The sequence below is a fragment of the Leiobunum rupestre genome, chromosome 1 (genome assembly GCF_980474605.1).
Source record: "Leiobunum rupestre chromosome 1, qqLeiRupe1.1.hap1, whole genome shotgun sequence".
Lineage (NCBI taxonomy): Eukaryota > Metazoa > Arthropoda > Arachnida > Opiliones > Sclerosomatidae > Leiobunum > Leiobunum rupestre.
This window is the reverse complement of record NC_143384.1, coordinates 20,437,272-20,458,883: the sequence shown is the minus strand read 5'-3', so window position 1 is coordinate 20,458,883 and position 21,612 is coordinate 20,437,272. Positions and strand designations below refer to the sequence as shown.

At 32.5% G+C, this 21,612-nt stretch overlaps 1 protein-coding gene across 1 annotated transcript in view; it reads left to right on the top strand.

Moving 5' to 3' along the window:
- Nucleotides 1-12,536: 12,536 nt before the first annotated feature.
- Nucleotides 12,537-21,612, top strand: part of osp (myosin phosphatase Rho interacting protein outspread) — a 62,738-nt gene continuing 53,662 nt past the window's right edge. The window contains exon 1 of the mRNA XM_090160500.1: nt 12,537-13,198. Coding sequence (XP_090016626.1) covers nt 13,004-13,198 — 195 coding nt within the window. The 5' untranslated portion in view covers nt 12,537-13,003. The remainder of the gene's footprint in view (nt 13,199-21,612) is intronic.

Sequence of the window (21,612 nt, the reverse complement as noted above, 5' to 3'; positions counted from 1 at the left end):
TAGAGGTCTACTTTTAAATACTCGACGCCTAATACCCTATTCAGACGAGGCTAATAAAACTGGGTTCAGTAAACCAAAGTTAAATTTTTATAGCACATTTCAGTATAGCTAAATAAGCTCTGGTTTCAAAAACGGCTACCTAAACCCGGGTTTATAAGCCTCGTCTGTAAAGAGTATTACCAGATGGTGCTGAAACGCAGAAATTTTAAAATATCCATTAAATGGGGAAAATATTTAGTAAATGGGGAAAATATTTAGTAAATATGGAAAATATTTAGTAAATATGGAAAATATTTAGTAAATGGGGAAAATATTTAGTAAATGGGGAAATATTTATTAAATTGGGAGATATCCAGTAAATGGGAAAAATATTTAGTAAATGGGGAAAATATTTAGTAAATGGGGAAATATTTATTAAATTAGAGATATCCAGTAAATGGGAAAAATATTTAGTAAATGGGGAAAATATTTAGTAAATGGGGAAAATATTTAGTAAATGGGGAAAATATTTAGTAAACGGGGAAAATATTTAGTAAACGGGGAAAATATTTAGTAGATGGGGAAAATATTCATATTTTCGTGTTCCTTTTTATGCTGAATTTTTATCTGAACTGATCTTTCGTAGACGCAAATCCAGATCCTGAAAATAAAAACAAGGAGTCAGAAAATAAATCTATTGATAAAAGTGAAGAATGCTCAGTCATTCTAAACCGTGTAACGAATGTAATCCTTAATCAAAATATCGCAGTGTGCTCGCAAAAATAGCCCACTTTGTATGATACGGTAGGAAGTAAACCTAATTATGGTTTCCCTCCAGTTACGAACGCATCAACCCAAAAAAACGTTCGGAAATTGGGACAATTAAGCCAGGAGCTATGTTCGACTAATTATCGGTCCAAAATAGCCACCCGTTTTTGGAGTGCTATTTAGGACCGATAATCAGGTTAAATTAGAAAGGAGCTATGTTAGCCTGATTATCGGTCCAAAATAGCCACCCGTTTGTGGAGTGCTATTTAGGACCGATAATCAGGTTAAATTAGCCAGGAGCTATGTTAGCCTGATTATCGGTCCAAAATAGCCTCCCGTTTGTGGAGTGCTATTTAGGACCGATAATCAGGTTAAATTAGCCAGGAGCTATGTTAGCCTGATTATCGGTCCAAAATAGCCTCCCGTTTGTGGAGTGCTATTTAGGACCGATAATCAGGTTAAATTAGCCAGGAGCTATGTTAGCCTGATTATCGGTCCAAAATAGCCACCCGTTTGTGGAGTGCTATTTAATAATAATAAAAATAATCAGCTAGGCTAATACCCAAGGCACCACCTTAGGCCTAAGTCATCATGCGACTTTTGAAGCCCTTAATTCAGGTGGCCGGGTTACAATGCGTAGGAGGGTGGTGGCAAGCCCTGCATGCCACGAGATCGAGCGAACAGCTCCCTACACTAACTATTACCGTTAACCTAGACAAGTTTTTATGGAAGGGGAAACCCAAGAGCTCGGGGGAAACCCCTTAAACCAGCGGGGAGAGAACATGCAAACTCAACGCAGAAGGAGTTGTTCCGAGTTTTTACCCAGTGCCACAAGCTGGGATCGAACCCGGCTCCTCTTGCTGCGAGGTGAAAGTGCTAACCACTCCGCCACCCGTTTTTGGAATGCTATTCAGGCCCGATAATCAGGTTAAATTAGCCGGGAGCTGATTATCGAACTAAATGCGATTTAGACCCGATAATTAGTAGGGATGCACCGATATGGGTACAGCCGATATATAGGCTATTCGTGGCCGATAATATTTTTTAAGAACCCATTTTTTACCATTTTATATTCTTCCATTGAAATCAGGGCTGTGCGAGTAGTGGTTTTATGCAATCGAGTCGGGTTTCGAGTATTAATTAATTTTTCATCGGGTAGTCTAGCCCAGTGGTTCCCAATTTATTTTTGCTATGGAACCTTAAATGATCCACCTAATTCTGGCGGAACCCCAGCTCATTTTTTTTACTGATCTTAAAAGACTCTTGACACAAATGAAGATGGCCGCGCTGCGAATTCTTGGAACCGCTGGTCTAGTCGGATAATATTTTGATCGAGTCGGGTTTTCGAGGATTCGATTATTTCAAAATTTTCCTTGTTCGGGTAGTCGAGTACTCGAGAAGTTTGAAAAATCGTTCATGTACTTGATTAATCGACGAGTTCTGTTCGTGTAGTCGAGTAATTAAGAAAAAAAATAGCCTACTAGTTACTACCTAAATGGATGTTAGCTAGTAGCCACTAACAAGTTAAAAAAAGATAAAAATAACGATCAAAACTTATATACGAATCCAGCCAGCCAGCCAATGGGATGTCCGTTTTTCTACCCGGGCAACTGGCTATGACAAAGAGATTATTGTCGAGTTCCCGACCAGTGGTCGATTACCCGAATATTGTCGATGGGAAAAACAATTCGGCGAGTTTTACAGGTGTCTTATTCGAGTATTCGAGTACCCGATGGAGTTAAATTTATGATACTCGATAATAATAATAATAATAATAATAATAATAAGGCTTTATTATGGATATCCAACTCAGTATGAGTATACTGATTTCCAGTTGGGTCCAGTGTACATTAAGTTTTAAAATACAAACATTTGAATAATAATAACAATAAAATACAAAGTTAAGCAAATGTTAAAATAAAGTCATTAACAAGATCTTTAAATTCGTCGAGTATTTAAAATTTTCTTATTCGAGCTCGAGTATCTGATTTAAATCAATGATTTATTAAACAAAATCACTTGATTTAAATTTGTTCGGCGGTAAATTCGCACGATATATCGGCCGATATTAACAAAGTTATCTATAATAACCGTATTGTATATGATAAAATCATTGTAAAAGACGGTTCAGTACACTGTCATACCATTTTATTATAATTTTTCATTAAAAAACGTTTTCAAGAGCATATACGAATATGTTTATTTTCATTTTACCAAAAGTGACATAATTCCCAAAAGTGTGACAATCCCTGTACTTTCGTATGCTAAAGGTTTAATGAATGCTCGACTCGAGATCGACCACGTAAAAAACTATTTATTGTCGCCTTTCTGGATCTTTTTTTAGTCTATGGTATTATAGCATCTCCACAGAACGACGAAAAATAACAAGGGACTAGTGCTACTTAGTTCCTAAGTTCCTCACTACGAGGCGTTATTTGTTGGTTTTAACTTTCTTCCCTCCCCAAGGAATACTTTCCCTTCTCCCCTCCCAACTTGAATTTCGCTCGTAACATTCATTCAGAAATAGGTCCGATTGACACACTTTTGGTAATTATGTCACTTTTGATTTTACGTGATTCATATTTTCTATCACAAATCGAATACAACCACCGTGTCTGTCTGTGGGTCTGTCTGTCAGGCCTGCGAACGCGTTCGCATTTTCGGTGCAAAGTGTAATCACTGCGTACGCAGTTTCTCAAAGGGTTGGCAAAACCACCGTGTGACGGTGAGCGTTAACGGATGCATTTGCGGTTTGGTTTGGATGGTGTTTTTTCGCTCACCGTCGTGACGGTTTGGTGTATTACGTTGTTGTAATGTTTATGCGTAGGTTGTGAGTGTTGAATTTGTTGTGTTTGTGTTCTGATGGTTGTGCATGTTGAGTCTATTGTGTTTAAATGGGCGTTTTCTCTCCAACTTCTTCATAATGACTTTGGGACGGACCGAGTGTAATGCTACCTCTCAACGTCCAATGGCAGGGTTTCCACCAGTTGTACACGGTATTCGTCTTAGTATCAATTTGCGATCGCATCGGGCGGGATTTGAACCCGGGACCTCCTGCTTGACAGGCGGACGTTCTACCACAGAACCACCGACACTTGTTACGCTTCATTGAAAATTAGACCTTCAGCTTTATCGGAAGCGTATTTAATAGAGTACGAAATTTTGGTTTAATTGAAATAGAATTGAAATTGAAATTATTGCATCGAAGAAATTCTAATTTAGCGTTTCTCTATTGATTAAAAACAAATGCGCCACTGAAATTAAGACACGCATCGTAAGCATAATAGGTAATAAAGTCTTTTTTTATTAATGAATTTATGAAGGCCTAATCTGTTTTTTTTACGAATGAAATTTTAAAGGTTAAATCTTGTTTTAGCGCAGTCAGCCGAGATTAGAGGGTTAAAGGGTAGACCCTGTGGGTGGTCCACTTTGTTAGTTTTTTTGTTATTTATTTACGGGTATTCTTAACGACCTATATATAGTTGTGTTAATTCAAAGGAGATAATTTAACGTTAATTGCTTTAAGAGCTGGCGGTTAGTCAAGGGGCTCTCTGTGCTTTGTTGATGGTAAGGTTTTTGCTTCTTGTAAATATATTTGGTGTGGATATTTGGATATCTACGATTTCTAACGCAGTCAAGGATTTCCTGGGTGTGCGAGTCATTATATGATATTGGAAATTGGACGGCATTGGTCTTTTTCATGCGGTATGTGTCACAACGTCAACTGGAAGTCTACGAGCGTTGAAATAAAATAAGCGTTAAAGATGCGGCAAGTATTTCGTAAGCGAGAAAAATACAAATACCATCTGTAGATATTTCTTTCATTAAAATTTGCTTAGTATTATATTCAACTGATAAACATGTACTGTAAAAAGGGTTAAATTCAATTGTGCATTGTTTTACTAAGTCTAACTCGCTGTTGTAACTACTTAATTTATAATATTCTGAATAAATTAAACTCGATTGTTTCGTCTCAATTATTTAAATTAAAATTAAAATTTTATACCGGGCAGGGTTTGAACCGAGAATACGTTTTTCGTAAATAACTCTGAATTGCGGATATATCTTTGGGGGTCGTGTCGAGAAATTAATACCACTAGGGACCATTCTTCCGAGGAGAGGTATATTTTGGCTTGCCAACTTGTTAATTTGTGCGTAGTTTAAATTTGTGGTAACACTAGCGCCCCACAACGATAAAAATGTCACAAACCGCTAGTTTATCGTCTGCTCATTCAATTTGTTTCAAAACAAATCACTATAGCAACTGTAAAATCGCGGAATGAAGCCGACGAACGTGAACTAGAGAGAATAAAACGGCCGGGAGGGTTTTGACTTTTGAGAATACCTTTTTCGGATTGTCTGTGAGACCTTGGCGAGAGGGCGCTTAAGAGGTCTTTCCATAAATTCGCTACGACTACCCAACTTGTTCTTGAAATTGTGCAGTCAAACTACCCCTCCTAAAAGGCGCTAACAAGTAAGTCAACAATTAGCAGTTGGCCTGACGCTTCGAGGACGTTTCGAACTAAGAATGCTGTATCAAAGGACAAGCTAGATTTAAATGGAATGACATGTTTAGGAAGTGTTCATAGTTTTAGCTTCATCCCGTCTAGCAGGAATCTATAGCTCTACTTGGAATGCTTATCCTGGCTTTTCTTTTACGAACCTTGATCCTGGCTTATCGCGTATGGTAAGATCACTCTGACGGCTTTGGCCCCGCCTACGAGAGAAAAAAATCTCCTCTCACGTTGTTGTTTGTTAAGTTAACATAAGCCACGGTTACACTAGAGCTTAAAACCCAGTTTAGGTCGGTTATAGCTAAGGCTTAACATCATTTCAAATTATGACCAGAATTTTGAAAATACTAAAATGTATCCCAAAACATAGTTAATCGTGTCTACTATACATACAATAATATTATTTGACATTATTTAGAATTGTATTCCCATTATTTTGGAAAATACGAGCAATTTTACTTCCCCGCCTGGTCGTTTTGAAAGCGATTCTAAGCGAACCGACTTGGACGAGTTGCTTCCCGAACCAACACGAAGCGATTTCTCAGGCTGGTTTTCAAAAATAGTTATCTAAAACGAAGCAATTTGAACCTGGCTATAGTGACGTCAAAAAACCGTCAGCCACATCGAGACGAAAATCGTGTCAGTCAGTCAGTGCCACTCCTTTTCTAATAATCAAAGAGAGGTTTCAGTCCCTCAAATCAAAATGCGATGCTTTAGGTTCCGAAACGATTTACGCTGTAATTGATTGCGCTTTGAAATATGGCTTTGTCAATTGAGGTATTGATAGGTAAACCATTTTACTGGTATTCTACAAGGCAATTTGCTGTGCAGCAGAGACTTAGTGTTTTTTTTCGTGGTACTTGGTTGCGCTTTGAGATATGGCTTTGTAAATTGTGTAATATACGGCAATTTGAAACCATAATTAATTAATTAATATTTAATTTGAATATTTGGTTTCAATCATTAAGATTTTGAAATTCTATCAATTGTAAAAGACCTTTTAGCTTTATGGCCCCACCACCCACTCTAAACTTAAACTTATACATTTAAAAGTGTGGGGATGAGGCTAATTTTATGTCGGCTTGGGGAAATAAATTGAATATTTTTATAGAAAATTTATCAGTAAAATAAGTTGTATCTTGTAGAATTTAAAGAAAGGTTCAGCTGGTTGCACAAAGCTTTTGAAAAGGATGCCGAAAAGAAAAAATGATGAAACTAGGAATTTTACTAAATTTAGAAAGCGTACTAAACTGATAATTAACTTTTTTAATTTAATAAAGTAAAATAATATTAAATATATTTTATTAAATAAAGTAAAATAATATTAAATATATTTTATTAAATAAAGTAAAATAATATTAAATATATTTTATTAAATAAAGTAAAATAATATTAAATATATTTTATTAAATAAAGTAAAATAATATTAAATATATTTTATTAAATAAAGTAAAATAATATTAAATATATTTTATTAAATAAAGTAAAATAATATTAAATATATTTTATTAAATAAAGTAAAATAATATTAAATATATTTTATTAAATAAAGTAAAATAATATTAAATATATTTTATTAAATAAAGTAAAATAATATTAAATATATTTTATTAAATAAAGTAAAATAATATTAAATATATTTTATTAAATAAAATAAAATAATATTAAATATATTTTATTAAGTAAAGTAAAATAATATTAAATATATTTTATTAAATAAAGTAAAATTATATTAAACATATTTTATTAAATAAACTAAAATAATATTAAATATATTTTATTAAATAAAATATTATTAAATATATTTTATTAAATAAAATATTATTAAATATATTATATTAAATAATACATGATTAATGTATTCCTGATAAAATATTATTCAAAATATTTTATTAAATAAAAGTAAAATAATATTAAATATATTATGTTAAATAAAATATTCTTCAAAATATTTTATTAAATAAAAGTAAAATAATATTAAATATATTATGTTAAATAAAATATTCTTCAAAATATTTTATTAAATAAAAGTAAAATAATATTAAATATATTATGTTAAATAAAATATTCTTCAAAATATTTTATTAAATAAAGTAAAATAATATTAAATATATTTTATTAAATAAAATATTATTAAATATATTATATTAATTAAAATATTTAAAAAAATGTAATGTTATTAAATATATTTCATTAAATAAAATATTATTAAATAAAATGTTATTAAATAAAATATTATTAAATAAAATGTTATTAAATAAAATATTATTAAATAAAATGTTATTAAATAAAATATTATTAAATATATTATATTAATTAAAATATTATTAAATATATTATATTAATTAAAATATTATTAAATATATTATATTAATTAAAATATTTTAAAAATATTTTTTAAAATAAAATGTTATTAAATATATTTCATTAAATAAAATGTTATGAAATATATTTCATTAAATAAAATGTTATTAAATATATTTCATTAAATAAAATATTATTAAATAAAATGTTATTAAATATATTTCATTAAATAAAATGTTATTAAATATATTTCATTAAATAAAATGTTATTAAATATATTTCATTAAATAAAATATTATTAAATAAAATGTTATTAAATATATTTCATTAAATAAAATATTATTAAATAAAATGTTATTAAATATATTTCATTAAATAAAATATTATAAAATATATTATATTAAATCAAATATTATTAAATATATTATTTTAATAAATAAAATAAAAGTTGCAAGTTCGTCTACATGTACGCGACTAACCAAAATAGTGCGGCCGCCGCTATTTTGTTCTGGTTGAATAAAAGTTTCGAAAAAGAGGCCAAAATAGTTTCCAGTATATCGCATACTATTTTAACCGGATCAATCAGTTATATAGGCCAAAATAGCGCGGCAACTACTAAAATTTGCGCCAAAATAGACACTACGTATTTAATACTAGTCGCGAATGAAAGTCAGAAAAAAATGCGACGAAAGGGTCTTAGAGTTTTATTATGTAGATAATCAGAAATAAATACCTCTACTTGGAATGCTTATCCTGCCGTATCGCTTATGGTAAGATTACTCTGACGGCTTTGGCCCCGCCTACGAGACAAAAATATCCCCTCTGCGTGCGTTCCCCTCTCACGTTGTTGTTTGTTAAGTCAACATAGTGACGTAAAAAAAACCGTCAGCCACATCGAGACGAAAATCGGCCGCGATAAGCACTCCAAGTAAATATATGGATTCCTGATATAATATATTTAATAATGTATAATTTAAAATAAATGTTTATTCTTGCACACTTGAAGCCCATTTATTTTTTATATTTAAAATATTTGCTACCCTTGGGGTCCTTAAACTACACACTTTGACCTTCATATCGATTGAAATGGATTCAAAACCTTTCGAAGGAGTTGTGCGAACAAGGCTAAATCGTCTTAAACCGATTCAATCCGTTTTATACCGCTTTCGTGTGAACGTAGCTTTACAAACGATAACTTGACAAAACTTCCGTGCTCTTGATATACAAGTGGTTAAAATTAGAATAGAGGTTGATGGACATATTAGGGTTAATGACATTGCAAATAATTTCCTACGTATTACTAAAACAAAACTATAAATTATTCAAAAGGGCATATTTTAATATTTTCGTGGTATTCTAACGCGGAGTTTTAGCCTTAAATTCTAGATCCTGATCAAATATTTTTGACAAAAACCATTCGTTGAAAACAATCGGGCCGATAATATTTTTCAAAGTTCTGTCACATCTGTTTCAAATTAAACAAGAATTATATCTTAACATTAGTTTCACATTTATCAGAGTCGCTAATGTTTCAATGGCATAATTTCTCAATATATATATATATATATATTTATCCAGGCTAAATATATTTAAACTGAACGTGGAATGGATAAACGGTAAAACCCTCCGTTATAGCTCTTTGCGACGGTAGTCTCCCAAATAGGCGTGGTTTTCCCCCCTTAAACCAATAAGGCGCCAGTCGACGCTCGCGCTAAACAGCCGGTTACGTTTTGACGTCATCTACAAGCCCCGCCTCAAACGGAATTCAAGTTATTTACATTTAAATTACTTCGCTTTATTATCGTGAAACTAACTAAAGTTTTATTCGCGCACTCACTTCGAAGTGTAACTTTAACCATGTAAATAACGGTATTTTTCCATTTACCTAAAACAATATAATATAATATTGTCACAGCTCTTACTTTTCGGAAACGGAGCTAGTTATTGGGTTGCACGACCTTCCGCTTATTATTAAAAATTGTATAAATACCGATCGGGTCTCCATAGGACTTCACAATTCGCTTCAACTTTTAAACTTATTACATTATCTAAAACTTCTCAGTAACTAAAAATTCATCATGTGTAAATTTGCCGTCGCAACTTTAGCCGTACTTTGCTTGTTGGTTCTTGCACATGCAAGACCAGCTGAGGAATCCTCAACTGCTGCTAGTACCTCATCAACTGCCGGTGGATCGTCTACCACTGGCGGAGCATCTTCCACTGGGGGAGCATCTTCCACTGGTGGAGCATCTTCCACTGCCAACCCAATTGCTGCTGGTTTCTCAGCGGCGGCTAATAAGATAATGGGATCTCTCAAACCTGGAAGCACCACTGGTGGCGCAGAATCCACCACAGGAGGCGCCAGTAGTAGCGGAGCTGCAGAATCCACAACCGGTAGTAGTACAACCGGAGGTGCGTCATCTACCACAGCCAAGGCTTAAGTCTAACCTAAATTTTGAGTATTAATATTGTCCAATTTGTATTATAATAAGCCATTTTGTTAAATTATTTGTGTAAACGCTTTCAAGAATGATATTTTTCATGTTAATAAATGAATTGAAATGGCAAAGTTCTTTTGTTGGTTTCTACGGAGTGGGCTAGCTAAGCTTAAGCCTTTGATCAATATTTGAGCAGACTGTTTATGTCTATTGTTATTACAGTTGTGAAACAAGTAGTTTGGCGCTTTTTTTTATTATAAATTGCTCTAATTTAGCGTTTATTTCAGCATTCAATAGTCCAATTAAGGATAATAGCAGCTTTTGGAAGCTATATAATGTAAAATCGGGTAGTTTTGAAATTTCGTTTCAAATTTCAAGTCGCCGATATGGGTTTTCAAGTAAGATTTCGTTACACTCGCGCAAGAATGCATTCAGGTACTTAAGAATACAGGGTCAATTTGCGATTGAAAACTATCGCTACGCCCCCTTTGGTTCGCCATTGAAACCTTGATAGGTAGCGGCTAAAGCAAACGCTATTAGTTTTTCCTCGTCGTTATTCGTAAATTGGACTTTATAAATAATGATACTGGAATTTTAATATCATTTTTGCTTCGTTTGCTTATATTTTGATCAGATTATTCAAGAAAAAACGTTCTTATGACGTTTCAATTTGTCTGTAGCAAACCCTAGATCATAGGCGCTACCTCGGAGAAGCTAGCGCCGTTAATAATCTTTGGTATCACCCTAGTATACTTCGTAGAGAAACCTGGGAAAGTTCGTCTGCTTTTTAATAACAAAACCTAAACATATATGGCTGTGTGAAAGAGTGTCAAGCTCTTTTTACCTCCATGGAATACGTTTCCAGAGATCCTGGCAGTTATAGAGATGCGAAACTCCGTCGAAAACCTGACAAAAAAATGCAAGCATCAGCGCCGCCCTTCGGCCGGAAGGAAGCGCCCGTTTCAAGCCGAGAGACGCAAAAATTGTAAACAACGGTAACAATCCTAGGATCTCTGCGATTACTCCCCACGTACAGGCGTCGCTGCGATCGGCAAAAATTTGAAAAAAAACTGGTTTGCTTAGGGTATAGGGAGTTTCGCATCTCTATAACTGCCAGGATCTCTGACGTTTCGTTGTTAGGGGCGATCCGAGAGCGCTCGGAGCAGCCCAATGGAAAACGCTATGAGAAGCGATGAAAGAGTGTTGAGCTCAGTGTGAGAAATAAGGCACTATCACAGGCCAATCGACAGTTTAAAAATTAGCTGGGCCAGTTTAAAAATTAAATGCTTGGGGTGTTAGTGGCCCTGGTGACCACTTAATTAATTATAAGTTTTTTCCCTTCATAATTTTAGTTCATTTAAAAAATACTATATGAATCCCTAAAATTGTTTGGTCTTCGCTTCTATGCTGTGTGCTTGACCTTGTGTCAATTGAGTGTATGGGTGGGTGACTGGGTGTCGTGAGTTTGTCTACTCTACACTCTACACACAGTATAGAAGAAACGAATTTAGCAGTTACCATAAAGAAATATAAACAGTCTCTCTCTCAGTAGGCTTGTTCGAGTCGGGTCTATAGCACATATTGCCAAGAATAGATAATTTGACCATAAATTATGAAAGGTTTGAAGGTTAAAAATTTTGGCCAGTTTTTTAATTAAACTACCTAGGCTCTACTGGCCACAGGTCCAGTTTAAATAAAATCCTTATTTCTGCAATCCCATATTCTTAGGTACCTGATTTTATCCTTGTCGTTAATAAATCCAAGGATGATGTAGGCTTACGTTAGTAATTTTCCTTAACTAGCTAGGTCCTGGTATGAAGTTGATTATGGTGTTTGTGGTTTGCGGTTCCATGTACCGTGGTACCGTGTCCGAAAAAAGGTACGCAGCCGTTCCGGTGACTCAGTATAATGGAAATAATCGCTATGGGAATCGGTCTGGTGGGACTGTTTACGTACCTAGTCGAAATGGACCATCGGATGTTGAAGATACGAATGCAGCGCCTTCTTTTAGTCAAACCAATATGACGGTGCAAATTAACACCACCAATCAGAATGATAACCGTTTTGGGTCAACTAGTTCGGAGTCAATTGAGGATGGGGAAGAAATGATAAATAACCAGATGATCTCAACGTCAACAGAACGAAGCCGCTCTGTAAACCGGAGAAATTAAAAATGATAAATTTCGCGCAACAATATTTAGTTCATATTTTGGTATTTTGTAGTGACATCTATCGAACTTTTAGTATTTTAATGTAACCATCATTAGTAATAAATTATATTTTTCGTAGCCTTTTTGAAAGTTAAATGTTTGAATTTTTTTATTTTTTATAAATTATTTTACATTTGAAGTTGATATAATCGTCGTTAGATGGCGAGACCTCCTTAACGTAAATATATTTTTGACAGCGTTATATATTTTGATATTGTGTCACCAGATGGCGATATCTCCTCTAAAGTTTTCCATTTGGGGGGAGCGAAAAATTCCCGCCGAAGGAAAGGCCAATGGCGGAGTTCATTCTTTATTTTTGCGTTGATTTCCCGCATACTTTTTTTTTACGGTAAAGTGTCGGTACGTGCAGCTTGTGCTAGGCGAGTGTATTTCGGTCGCCAAATATTTCGTGTCAAACAAGGAATAAACACGGTTTAATTGAGTAACGTACGAATTATACTCTATACGAGTACGTTTCGCGTTGTTGTTGTGTCTTATTTTGGTGTTTTGTGGCTCTACTATTTCAAAATATACGTGGTTTTTGAGTTTAAAGTTTAAAACCGAGGCTTAACGAAGGAAGCCACGCAAAATCCAGAAAGCACGCACGGGGCGCACTTCGATAGTCATGTGTTGGTTTTCCGAAGTACGTAGGAGATAATTATACAACTAACACGAACTTTGAAGTCTTTTGGTCAGCATTTTTTCATTATGTAAATAGGAAATATTACGATTAGATAAAATTATTAAGCGTGACATTTTTAGAAAGTATGCCATGTAAAGTATTACGGGTATGAGTGTGAAACTTGAACTGATAAAAGCGACCAGCTATGATACTGGTATTTCCAACAACGGGAAGTCAAGCATGAATGTCCTCATGAAGTCTGACTGCCGTAAATTTGCGCCCAACATCTTCAACAAGAGCAAATGTCAGAATTGTTTCAAAACGAAAGATGCTCATTCGGCCGAAGCCTTAGAATGCAATCGAGTAAGTGTGTTACATAACCTATAGATAAGATTAAGTGGGGTAAATGCTCTATTTAAACCAGTAATCTTGTCTTAATCCATTTAAGAGTACTTTTGGAAACCTTTTTTGGTAATTTGTTAACTCTCTCCCTAATAGATCTATTATTTATAAATAGCTCCACTTCATAATTTTAAGCAACGTTTTCCATGAAATTTTATACTTTATGATATAACCAAAAATTTTCAGTTTACAAGTACTTATCTTTCCAACGGGTTAGATAAATTCTAAAACCATTATCAACGATAACACACTTATTTCATAATATTTCCGATAACTTCTGATAATAAATTTGATAATGATAGTTGAGTAAGTTAGTATACTGGGTACATGTGGAGTTCATATAAAACTAACAAGCAAAAACTACGAAAATAAATGTGAAAAAATTTAGTAAAGGTATTTTCTAAACCCGGTAGCAAATACTAAACATTGAAAACTACCATCAACAACAACATTATTCAACCCAAATTCCTAGTTTATACAATTGGCTCCTATCCTAATCCTGTTCATTGTGCTAAGCCATGAAATGTGATTTGGACTGAAGCCATAAATTTTATATTAAATCTTTGTTGGTATGAGGACACATTTTTATGAATGAATAAAAAAAAGTCCACAATACACCTTCAAAAAAAAATGGGGAGGCTGTGAAATTGATGTCCCCAAAATACTTCAATCTCTGACCCTGTGTAGTCTGCCATATCACTTTTTTTCCTGAAATCCTTAGAAAGAATTTTCGCCAAACAAACAAAAAAAGAAATATTTGACTTTTTATGCCTGTGATAAAAATATCCATTTTTCTCTTAAAGTGTCTGAGGTATGTTTCTCAAGACCATGACCCCGGCGTACCATTCTTGTCAGCTTTAATCTCCCCACCTGTCCTACCTTACGCGCTTTGTAAAAAAAAGGAGAGATAGAAATCAACGAAAATATGCTTTCTCCAGCGCGTTATATTGTAAAAGTAGAATGTAGAAAACACAATTCACGATTTCTTTCGGTATTATTATTTTTGCGAGCTCTCTTTGGCCTCGCATATTTTTGTGTAAATTCCACCTACATTTCTTGGCCACGATATCTAGTGTATGGTATTTTACATATATTATTCGCCGTGTAATTTGAAAGTAATGAATTTATGGGTCGGATCGTAATGTATGGGTAGTTCTATTGCTTTCCCTTTGTTTACGCTAATGTAGGTGTATTGTTTTCTTAATTTATTTAAAATGGCGTTTATGTCTTCCAAGGCAGCTGTGTTTAAAGGGTTAGGGGAAAACCTTTGTTTAAATTTTTGCCAATTTTTAATATCTATTATTTTTCAAAGAATATATTGCGTAATTTATTTTTACAATAAGTCTTGTTTCAATAATGTAAAAGTAATTATTTTTATATATTTTATTTAATAATGTAAAAGTATTTTATTTTATTTATTTATATTTCATTTATTTTATATTTTTTTGTGAAAATTATTTTTAATCACGATTATTGAAACTTTGTTATAGAGTAATATCGGCGTGACGTATGTCGACGTCACCCATGCTTTTTCCTATACGTAAAATACTGCCCTCAAAATGGCGGCCATAGCTTAAAGCTACAGAGTGATACTACTCTATTGTTTTTAAATTTGTCTTAAATTATAGTCAAATATTTTAATTTTTATTTAATAATAATCTATAGAGTAATGGTATTGTCACGTCACAGGACGTCACCCATGAGTGCTACTAACTAATTAACATAGAACCTAAAAGACCCCAAAAGTCAAGGTTACTGATCTACCTTAAAATTTAGATTTGGTTATTAAAATACCATATTTTTATAAGCACCATTGACGTGAAATATTTTTCTACTAGTGTTTAAGAGCAGTTTACCAAGTAGTAAAATCCGCAATTCTTATAACACATTAACGCAAGTTACTTTTGGGCGAAAAAAATAATTTGCCTCTTTTGTGTACGGGATTTTTTTTAAATCTAGGTTTTTTTTATTGTGGATTTGTCATACAAAGTCTATGGGAGCGAAATTCTTGGATTTGTGTACTTATTTCCAAATTTTGTGTGGGATTTGGCCAAATGACAGAGACCCCTCAGATTCGAAATTTAAAAATATGAATAATCTTTTTGGATAATTCAGTGCAAATAAAGGTTTTACTTTGTTTAACATTGATTACTATTTTGGAATATTTTTTCGAAATAAAAATTGAGATCCCATATTGCCAAATAAAATTAGATACTATATTTCCCAAATAAAATTAGATACTATTTTTCCCAAATTAGATTAGATACTATTTTTCTAAAAATAAAATAAATCCTATTTTTCCAACATTTGGTTCCTATTTCCCCCCAAAAAATAGATACTTTTTTAAAATAAAATTAATCCCATTTTTCCAAAAATTTTGATCCTATTTCCCCGCAAAAAGATTTTCCCCCAAAAATTTGATACTATTCCCCCAACCCAAATTTTGATCCTATTTCCCCGCAAAAAGATTTTCCCCCAAAAATTTGATACTATTCCCCCAACCCAAATTTTGATCCTATTTCCCCCCAAAAATTTGATCCTATTTCCCCCCAAAAATTTGATCCTATTCCCCCCCCAAATTTGATCATATTCCCCCCCAAAATTTGATCATATTTCCCCCCAAAAATGTATATCCTATTTCCCCCCTAAAATTTATATCCTATTTTCCCCGAAAAATTTATAACCTATTTTCCCCAAAAAATGTATATCCTATTTTCCCCAAAAAATGTATATCCTATTTTCCCCGAAAAAATGTATATCCTATTTTCCCCGAAAAATGTATATCCTATTTTCCCCGAAAAATGTATATCCTATTTTCCCCGAAAAAATTATATCCTATTTTCCCCGAAAAAATTATATCCTATTTTCCCCGAAAAAATTATATCCTATTTTCCCCGAAAAAATTATATCCTATTTTCCCCGAAAAAATTATATCCTATTTTCCCCGAAAAAATTATATCCTATTTTCCCCAAATAAAATTGATACTATTTTCCCCAAAAAATTGAGATCCTGTTTTCCCCAAAAAAGTTAGATCCTATTTCCCAAACAATTGAGATCCTATTTTCCAAAAATTTGGTTTATATTTAACTCTATTTTATAACGAAAAAAAAGTCAATTTTCCGGTAATCATTAACATTTTTTATCCATTTCAAGTTACGCAAACTTATAAAAACATCGAAAAAAACCCACTTTTTATAACTACCAATTTTCCGATCGCCAAAAAATTTAAATGTTACCCAACAATGTCACAACATATTGCGAAGTAGAAACATATATCTTGAAAACCGAAATAAACAAGATGTCACGAACATTTAAGGACATACAATCCCCCCGATGTATTAACTATATTTTAAATATTAAATTTAAATTTGAACAAATTTTCAATCATCATATACATTAACTTAATAAACGCAAGAGCAATTTTATTTCGTGTTCTCTAGTTTTGTAAATAAGGTTGTGACACATAAGTTTGTTACTTTGAGGAATATTTTACTGAGAGCTGTTAACGGAGTGACGTCATCACAAGAAGAAAATCTCCCCCTAGCGAGGCGCTGTCAAAGACAACGTGTGACGCGTTAGCAAGCCGACCCCAAACGGCGACGAAGCCCGTAATGCAGTCTGTCTCGTGAATAGCTCTCAGTAAAACTTTTACAGGTGAAGATAAGGAAGTGTCACACTTATGTTTTAATATTATACACTTATGGTGAAACTAATACACCCAAATCTTTTAGGATTGTGTAACTGTAACAAACGGTAGTTGTCAAAGGTAAACCCACGTAATATTCTATATAATAATTTGAACCCTATTTATTTTTTAGTATTCTTACAAGATTACAATTACAACTTTGGTGGAATTGTTTTTTGTCTTGGTTAGTGAATGAAATTTTCCTACTAAAAAAAATAGGATTTTTTCCTATTTTTTGGTTCGTTCTCCGCTAAAGGTGGGTGGGCACACGTACAACCCGAAGGCATTCTTACGAGAAAGTAGCTCTTAAAAAATCTTTAAGGAAAACCGCGAAACTTCAAACTTGTCTGTCGTTTAGGTCCTTAGGTATATTACTGTTAGACTTGATAAACTTCTTATTTTTTTATCAATACAGCGGCTAGCTTTGAAGGGAGGTAGAAATTTGTTTTTGGATGAGCTCTGTTTTCATGCAATGGTCAACAACCCAAAATTGGGTCATGAGGATTTTATGAATCGTTTCTCAGTGTAGTTCGCCGCTCGCTGCGTTTTATGAAGTCAAGGAAAATATTGTAAGCAGGTGCCATTCCTAGTGATGGTTTTTGTTAAGCCTCCAGTGGCGCGCTGTGCCACGGGTGTACTTTTGCTCATTAAGAAGGCTTTTTTACGCGTGGGATTTTGCAGTATCGTGTTTTTTTATATTTCTTTTTTAATTTGCAGATTTTATTTGGTCTGGTACCTTTTTTATGTGGGTTTTGGAAGAGCTGTTTGGTTTTCTATTTGGGTGGTTTTGAGTTTTAGTGTTAGTTTTAATTAATCTGCGATTATATTTACGATAAAATAATAAATAAATTAATTTTATCTTTGTCGTAGAAATGTTCATTTCAGGAAATAAATTTAAAAATCTTTAAATTTAATTTAAAAGCGAGTTTAAAAATCTAATTTTACCGATAATTTGCCTATAACTTGCTATTAAATGTTACCGATAATTTGCCATTAAATTTTTCCGATAATTTACAAATAATTTGCCATTAAATTTAACAATAATATGCCATTAAATTAAACCATAATATGCCATTAAATTAAACCATAATATGCCATTAAATTAAACCATAATATGCCATTAAATTTAACCATAATATGCCATTAAATTTAACCATAATATGCCATTAAATTTAACCATAATATGCCATTAAATTTAACCATAATATGCCATTAAATTTAACCATAATATGCCATTACATTTCACAATAATTTGCCATTACATTTCACAATAATTTGCCATTACATTTCACAATAATTTGCCATTAAATTTCACAATAATTTTCCATTAAATTTGACAATAAATTGCCATTAAATTTGACAATAATTTGCCATTAAATTTCACAATAATTTGCCATTAAATTTCACAATAATTTGCCATTAAATTTCACAATAATTTGCCATTAAATTTCACAATAATTTGCCATTTAATTTCACAATAATTTGCCATTAAATTTCACAATAATTTGCCATTAAATTTCACAATAATTTGCCATTAAATTTCACAATAATTTGCCATTAAATTTCACAATAATTTGCCATTAAATTTCACAATAATTTACCGATAATTCGCTATTAAATTTTACCGATAATTTCCAAATTGATCATACCCCAAATTCTCAAAAGATACTGAAAAAAGCGTTTAAACCCAACCACTCAATAACCCCCTCGGGCCGTCGTACATAACCGCAAAACGACCAACTAAAAACCCGTCAAAAGTCAACGTGTACCCTTTTTTTCTCCTTACTCGTAACTCTGAAATAATCATTTCAATAAACACTCGTAACAGTTCGCTAAATATGTAAATACATAATACTTTGCCGAATTCCACGGGTTACCCGACCAGGGGAGGTAGCGTAGCTAAAAGGTACTACCCGTACATTATGCTAATTTTGGTGGTTGGGGAAGGGGTGACGGAACGCAAGGGGGGGACAAAACGGAGGTGTTTACTACGATTCATTTAACAAGCAAAGCGTCTAATTTAAAAAGACGGCCGCCCCTTTTTAGGAATCTGATATTTCAAAGAACGGAAAATGAAAAGAAGTCCGCCCCCCCCCCGCGCGCCTTTAATTATGAATTAGTCACGTTGATTTCCATTGCGACGCGCCTCGCTTAAAAGGTGTTCTATTTGATGCTTTATATTTAAGGCGTAGGTCTGCTATTTTTGTTTCGGGACTATTGAAGACTGCCTCATTCAGTTAGTCACTGTGCCATTTGATTGTATGATCCATTTTACTTTTGGGATTTTATTTCAAGTTTAGATTTACAGGGTTGCTACGGTACCGGGAATTCCTGGAAAAGTCTGGGAATCTGAATATGGGTATAAAAATCAGGGAAAAGTCGGGGAATTTTAAAAATTGTTTAAAATTCAGGGAAAAGTCGGGGAATTTTAAAAATTGTTTAAAATTCAGGGAAAAGTCGGGGAATTTTAAAAATTGTTTAAAATTCAGGGAAAAGTCGGGGAATTTTAAAAATTGTTTAAAATTCAGGGAAAAGTTGGAGAATTTTAAAAATTGTTTAAAATTCGGGGAAAAGTTGGAGAATTTTAAAAATTGTTTAAAATTCAGGGAAAAGTTGGGGAATTTTAAAAATTGTTTAAAATTCAGGGAAAAGTCGGGGAATTTTAAAAATTGTTTAAAATTCAGGGAAAAGTCGGGGAATTTTAAAAATTGTTTAAAATTCAGGGAAAAGTCGGGGAATTTTAAAAATTGTTTAAAATTCAGGGAAAAGTCGGGGAATTTTAAAAATTGTTTAAAATTCAGGGAAAAGTCGGGGAATTTTAAAAATTGTTTAAAATTCAGGGAAACGTCGGGGAATTTTAAAAATTGTTTAAAATTCAGGGAAAAGTCGGGGAATTTTAAAAATTGTTTAAAATTCAGGGAAAAGTCGGGGAATTTTAAAAATTGTTTAAAATTCAGGGAAAAGTCGGGGAATTTTAAAAATTGTATAAAATTCAGGGAAATTTGGGGAATTTTAAAAATGGTATAAAAATCAGGGAATTTGAATATGGGTATAAAAATCGGGGAAATGTCAGGGAATTTAATTTCGGTTGCAAATAGGAAACAGTTTCTAAAATATAGGTTAAAAAAACAATCTTGCGCACAAAATAAGTCCGGGAAAATCTGGAAAAGTCAGGGAATTTGATTAATTCGATTAAATTTGTTTTTTGTATTAATAATTAAGTTTAATGGCGATTTTAAATCACCTAATAATACTTGCATTTATGAAAATTTACAAAACAAGGTTCTGAAGCAATTTCAATTCTAAGCAAACTCAATAAAATTTATTTTTGTATTAATAATTAAGTTTAATGAAATCGAATTTAAACTTTAGTTTACATAACCGCTGCACTTAATTATTAATAAATTTCCTTAAAATAAAGGCTTTAGAACTTAAAAAAAAATAAAATAGAAACTATTAAAATCAATAAAAATCGCAATTTAAATCAATTAAATTGATATTTTACTATTTATTGCTTTATTTTAATTTTTAATGAATTTTTATGTTTAATCCAGTTTTTAATACTTATTAAAATGCATAAAGTAAGATACTCGGGTGTAGTATTTTTAATATATTATAATTCAAAATTGAATATTTTTTTCTGGTCTAATAGACCATTCTACAGCAATAGCTTTCAAGGGCTTGGCCGGTTCAGCTAGGATGGTCTATTGATTATGATTGTTCACTTCGACTCTAGAAGTGTATCTTAAATTTTAGATCTAAATGCTCCTTGTGTGGAGTTTATCAGCATTTTCTGATTCATATTTGATGGGTAGAAGGATACGGTTTTTGGATTTCCTAATGTTACTGCTAAGGGGCTGTTCACAAAAAACGTAACATCAAAAACTGGGTTGGTGATTTTTCAGGTTTTAAATTGAAACAAGTTGATTTATTTGATTTAAATCAGAACTTAATTAATTTTTTGATTTTTGCATGTGTATCTTGACAAATTCATTTATAACTTCAGTGCAGTGGAATGTAAATTAAAATGTAAATTAATCTTCATATTAAATATTAATTAAAAATTAAATCTGATTGAGTTTGCTCTGAATTGACATCTCAAAAATAAACATAAAAAACCTTGAAATCAACTGTAGGATGCACCGATGTGGGTCGGCTATTCGTGGCCGATATTAACAAAGTTATCTATCATAACAGTAGTGTATGTGATCAAATCATTGTAAAAGACGGTTCAGTGCACTGTCATGTCATTTTATTATAATTTTTCATTAAAAAACGTTTGCAAGAGCATATCCGAATATGTTTTGTTTTCATTTTACTTGAGACATATTTTCTATCACAAATCAAATATCGTGGTTTTTTATTTGTTAACGTATGATCTAGCTTCTGAAATATGGCGTACGTACATATCAAATAAAATATTATCATGAGTTTGTTCATCGATAATTTTCTTATTTTTAAATGTTTTTCCTGAAAATATTTTTCTAATACCGGTATCGGCAAAAGTAATTATTGAGATGCTCTAATAGTGCCTTCAGATTTGACCTTCCACCATGCTTGACATACTTTTTAAAGAGCTATCGATCACGTGTTGTTTTTCCACCAATAGAGAAAAGTACTTAATTCCACATATTATCCCGCGAAAAGTAGTGCATTCCGGGGAATTTTGGGATACATTGTTTCGGTCCT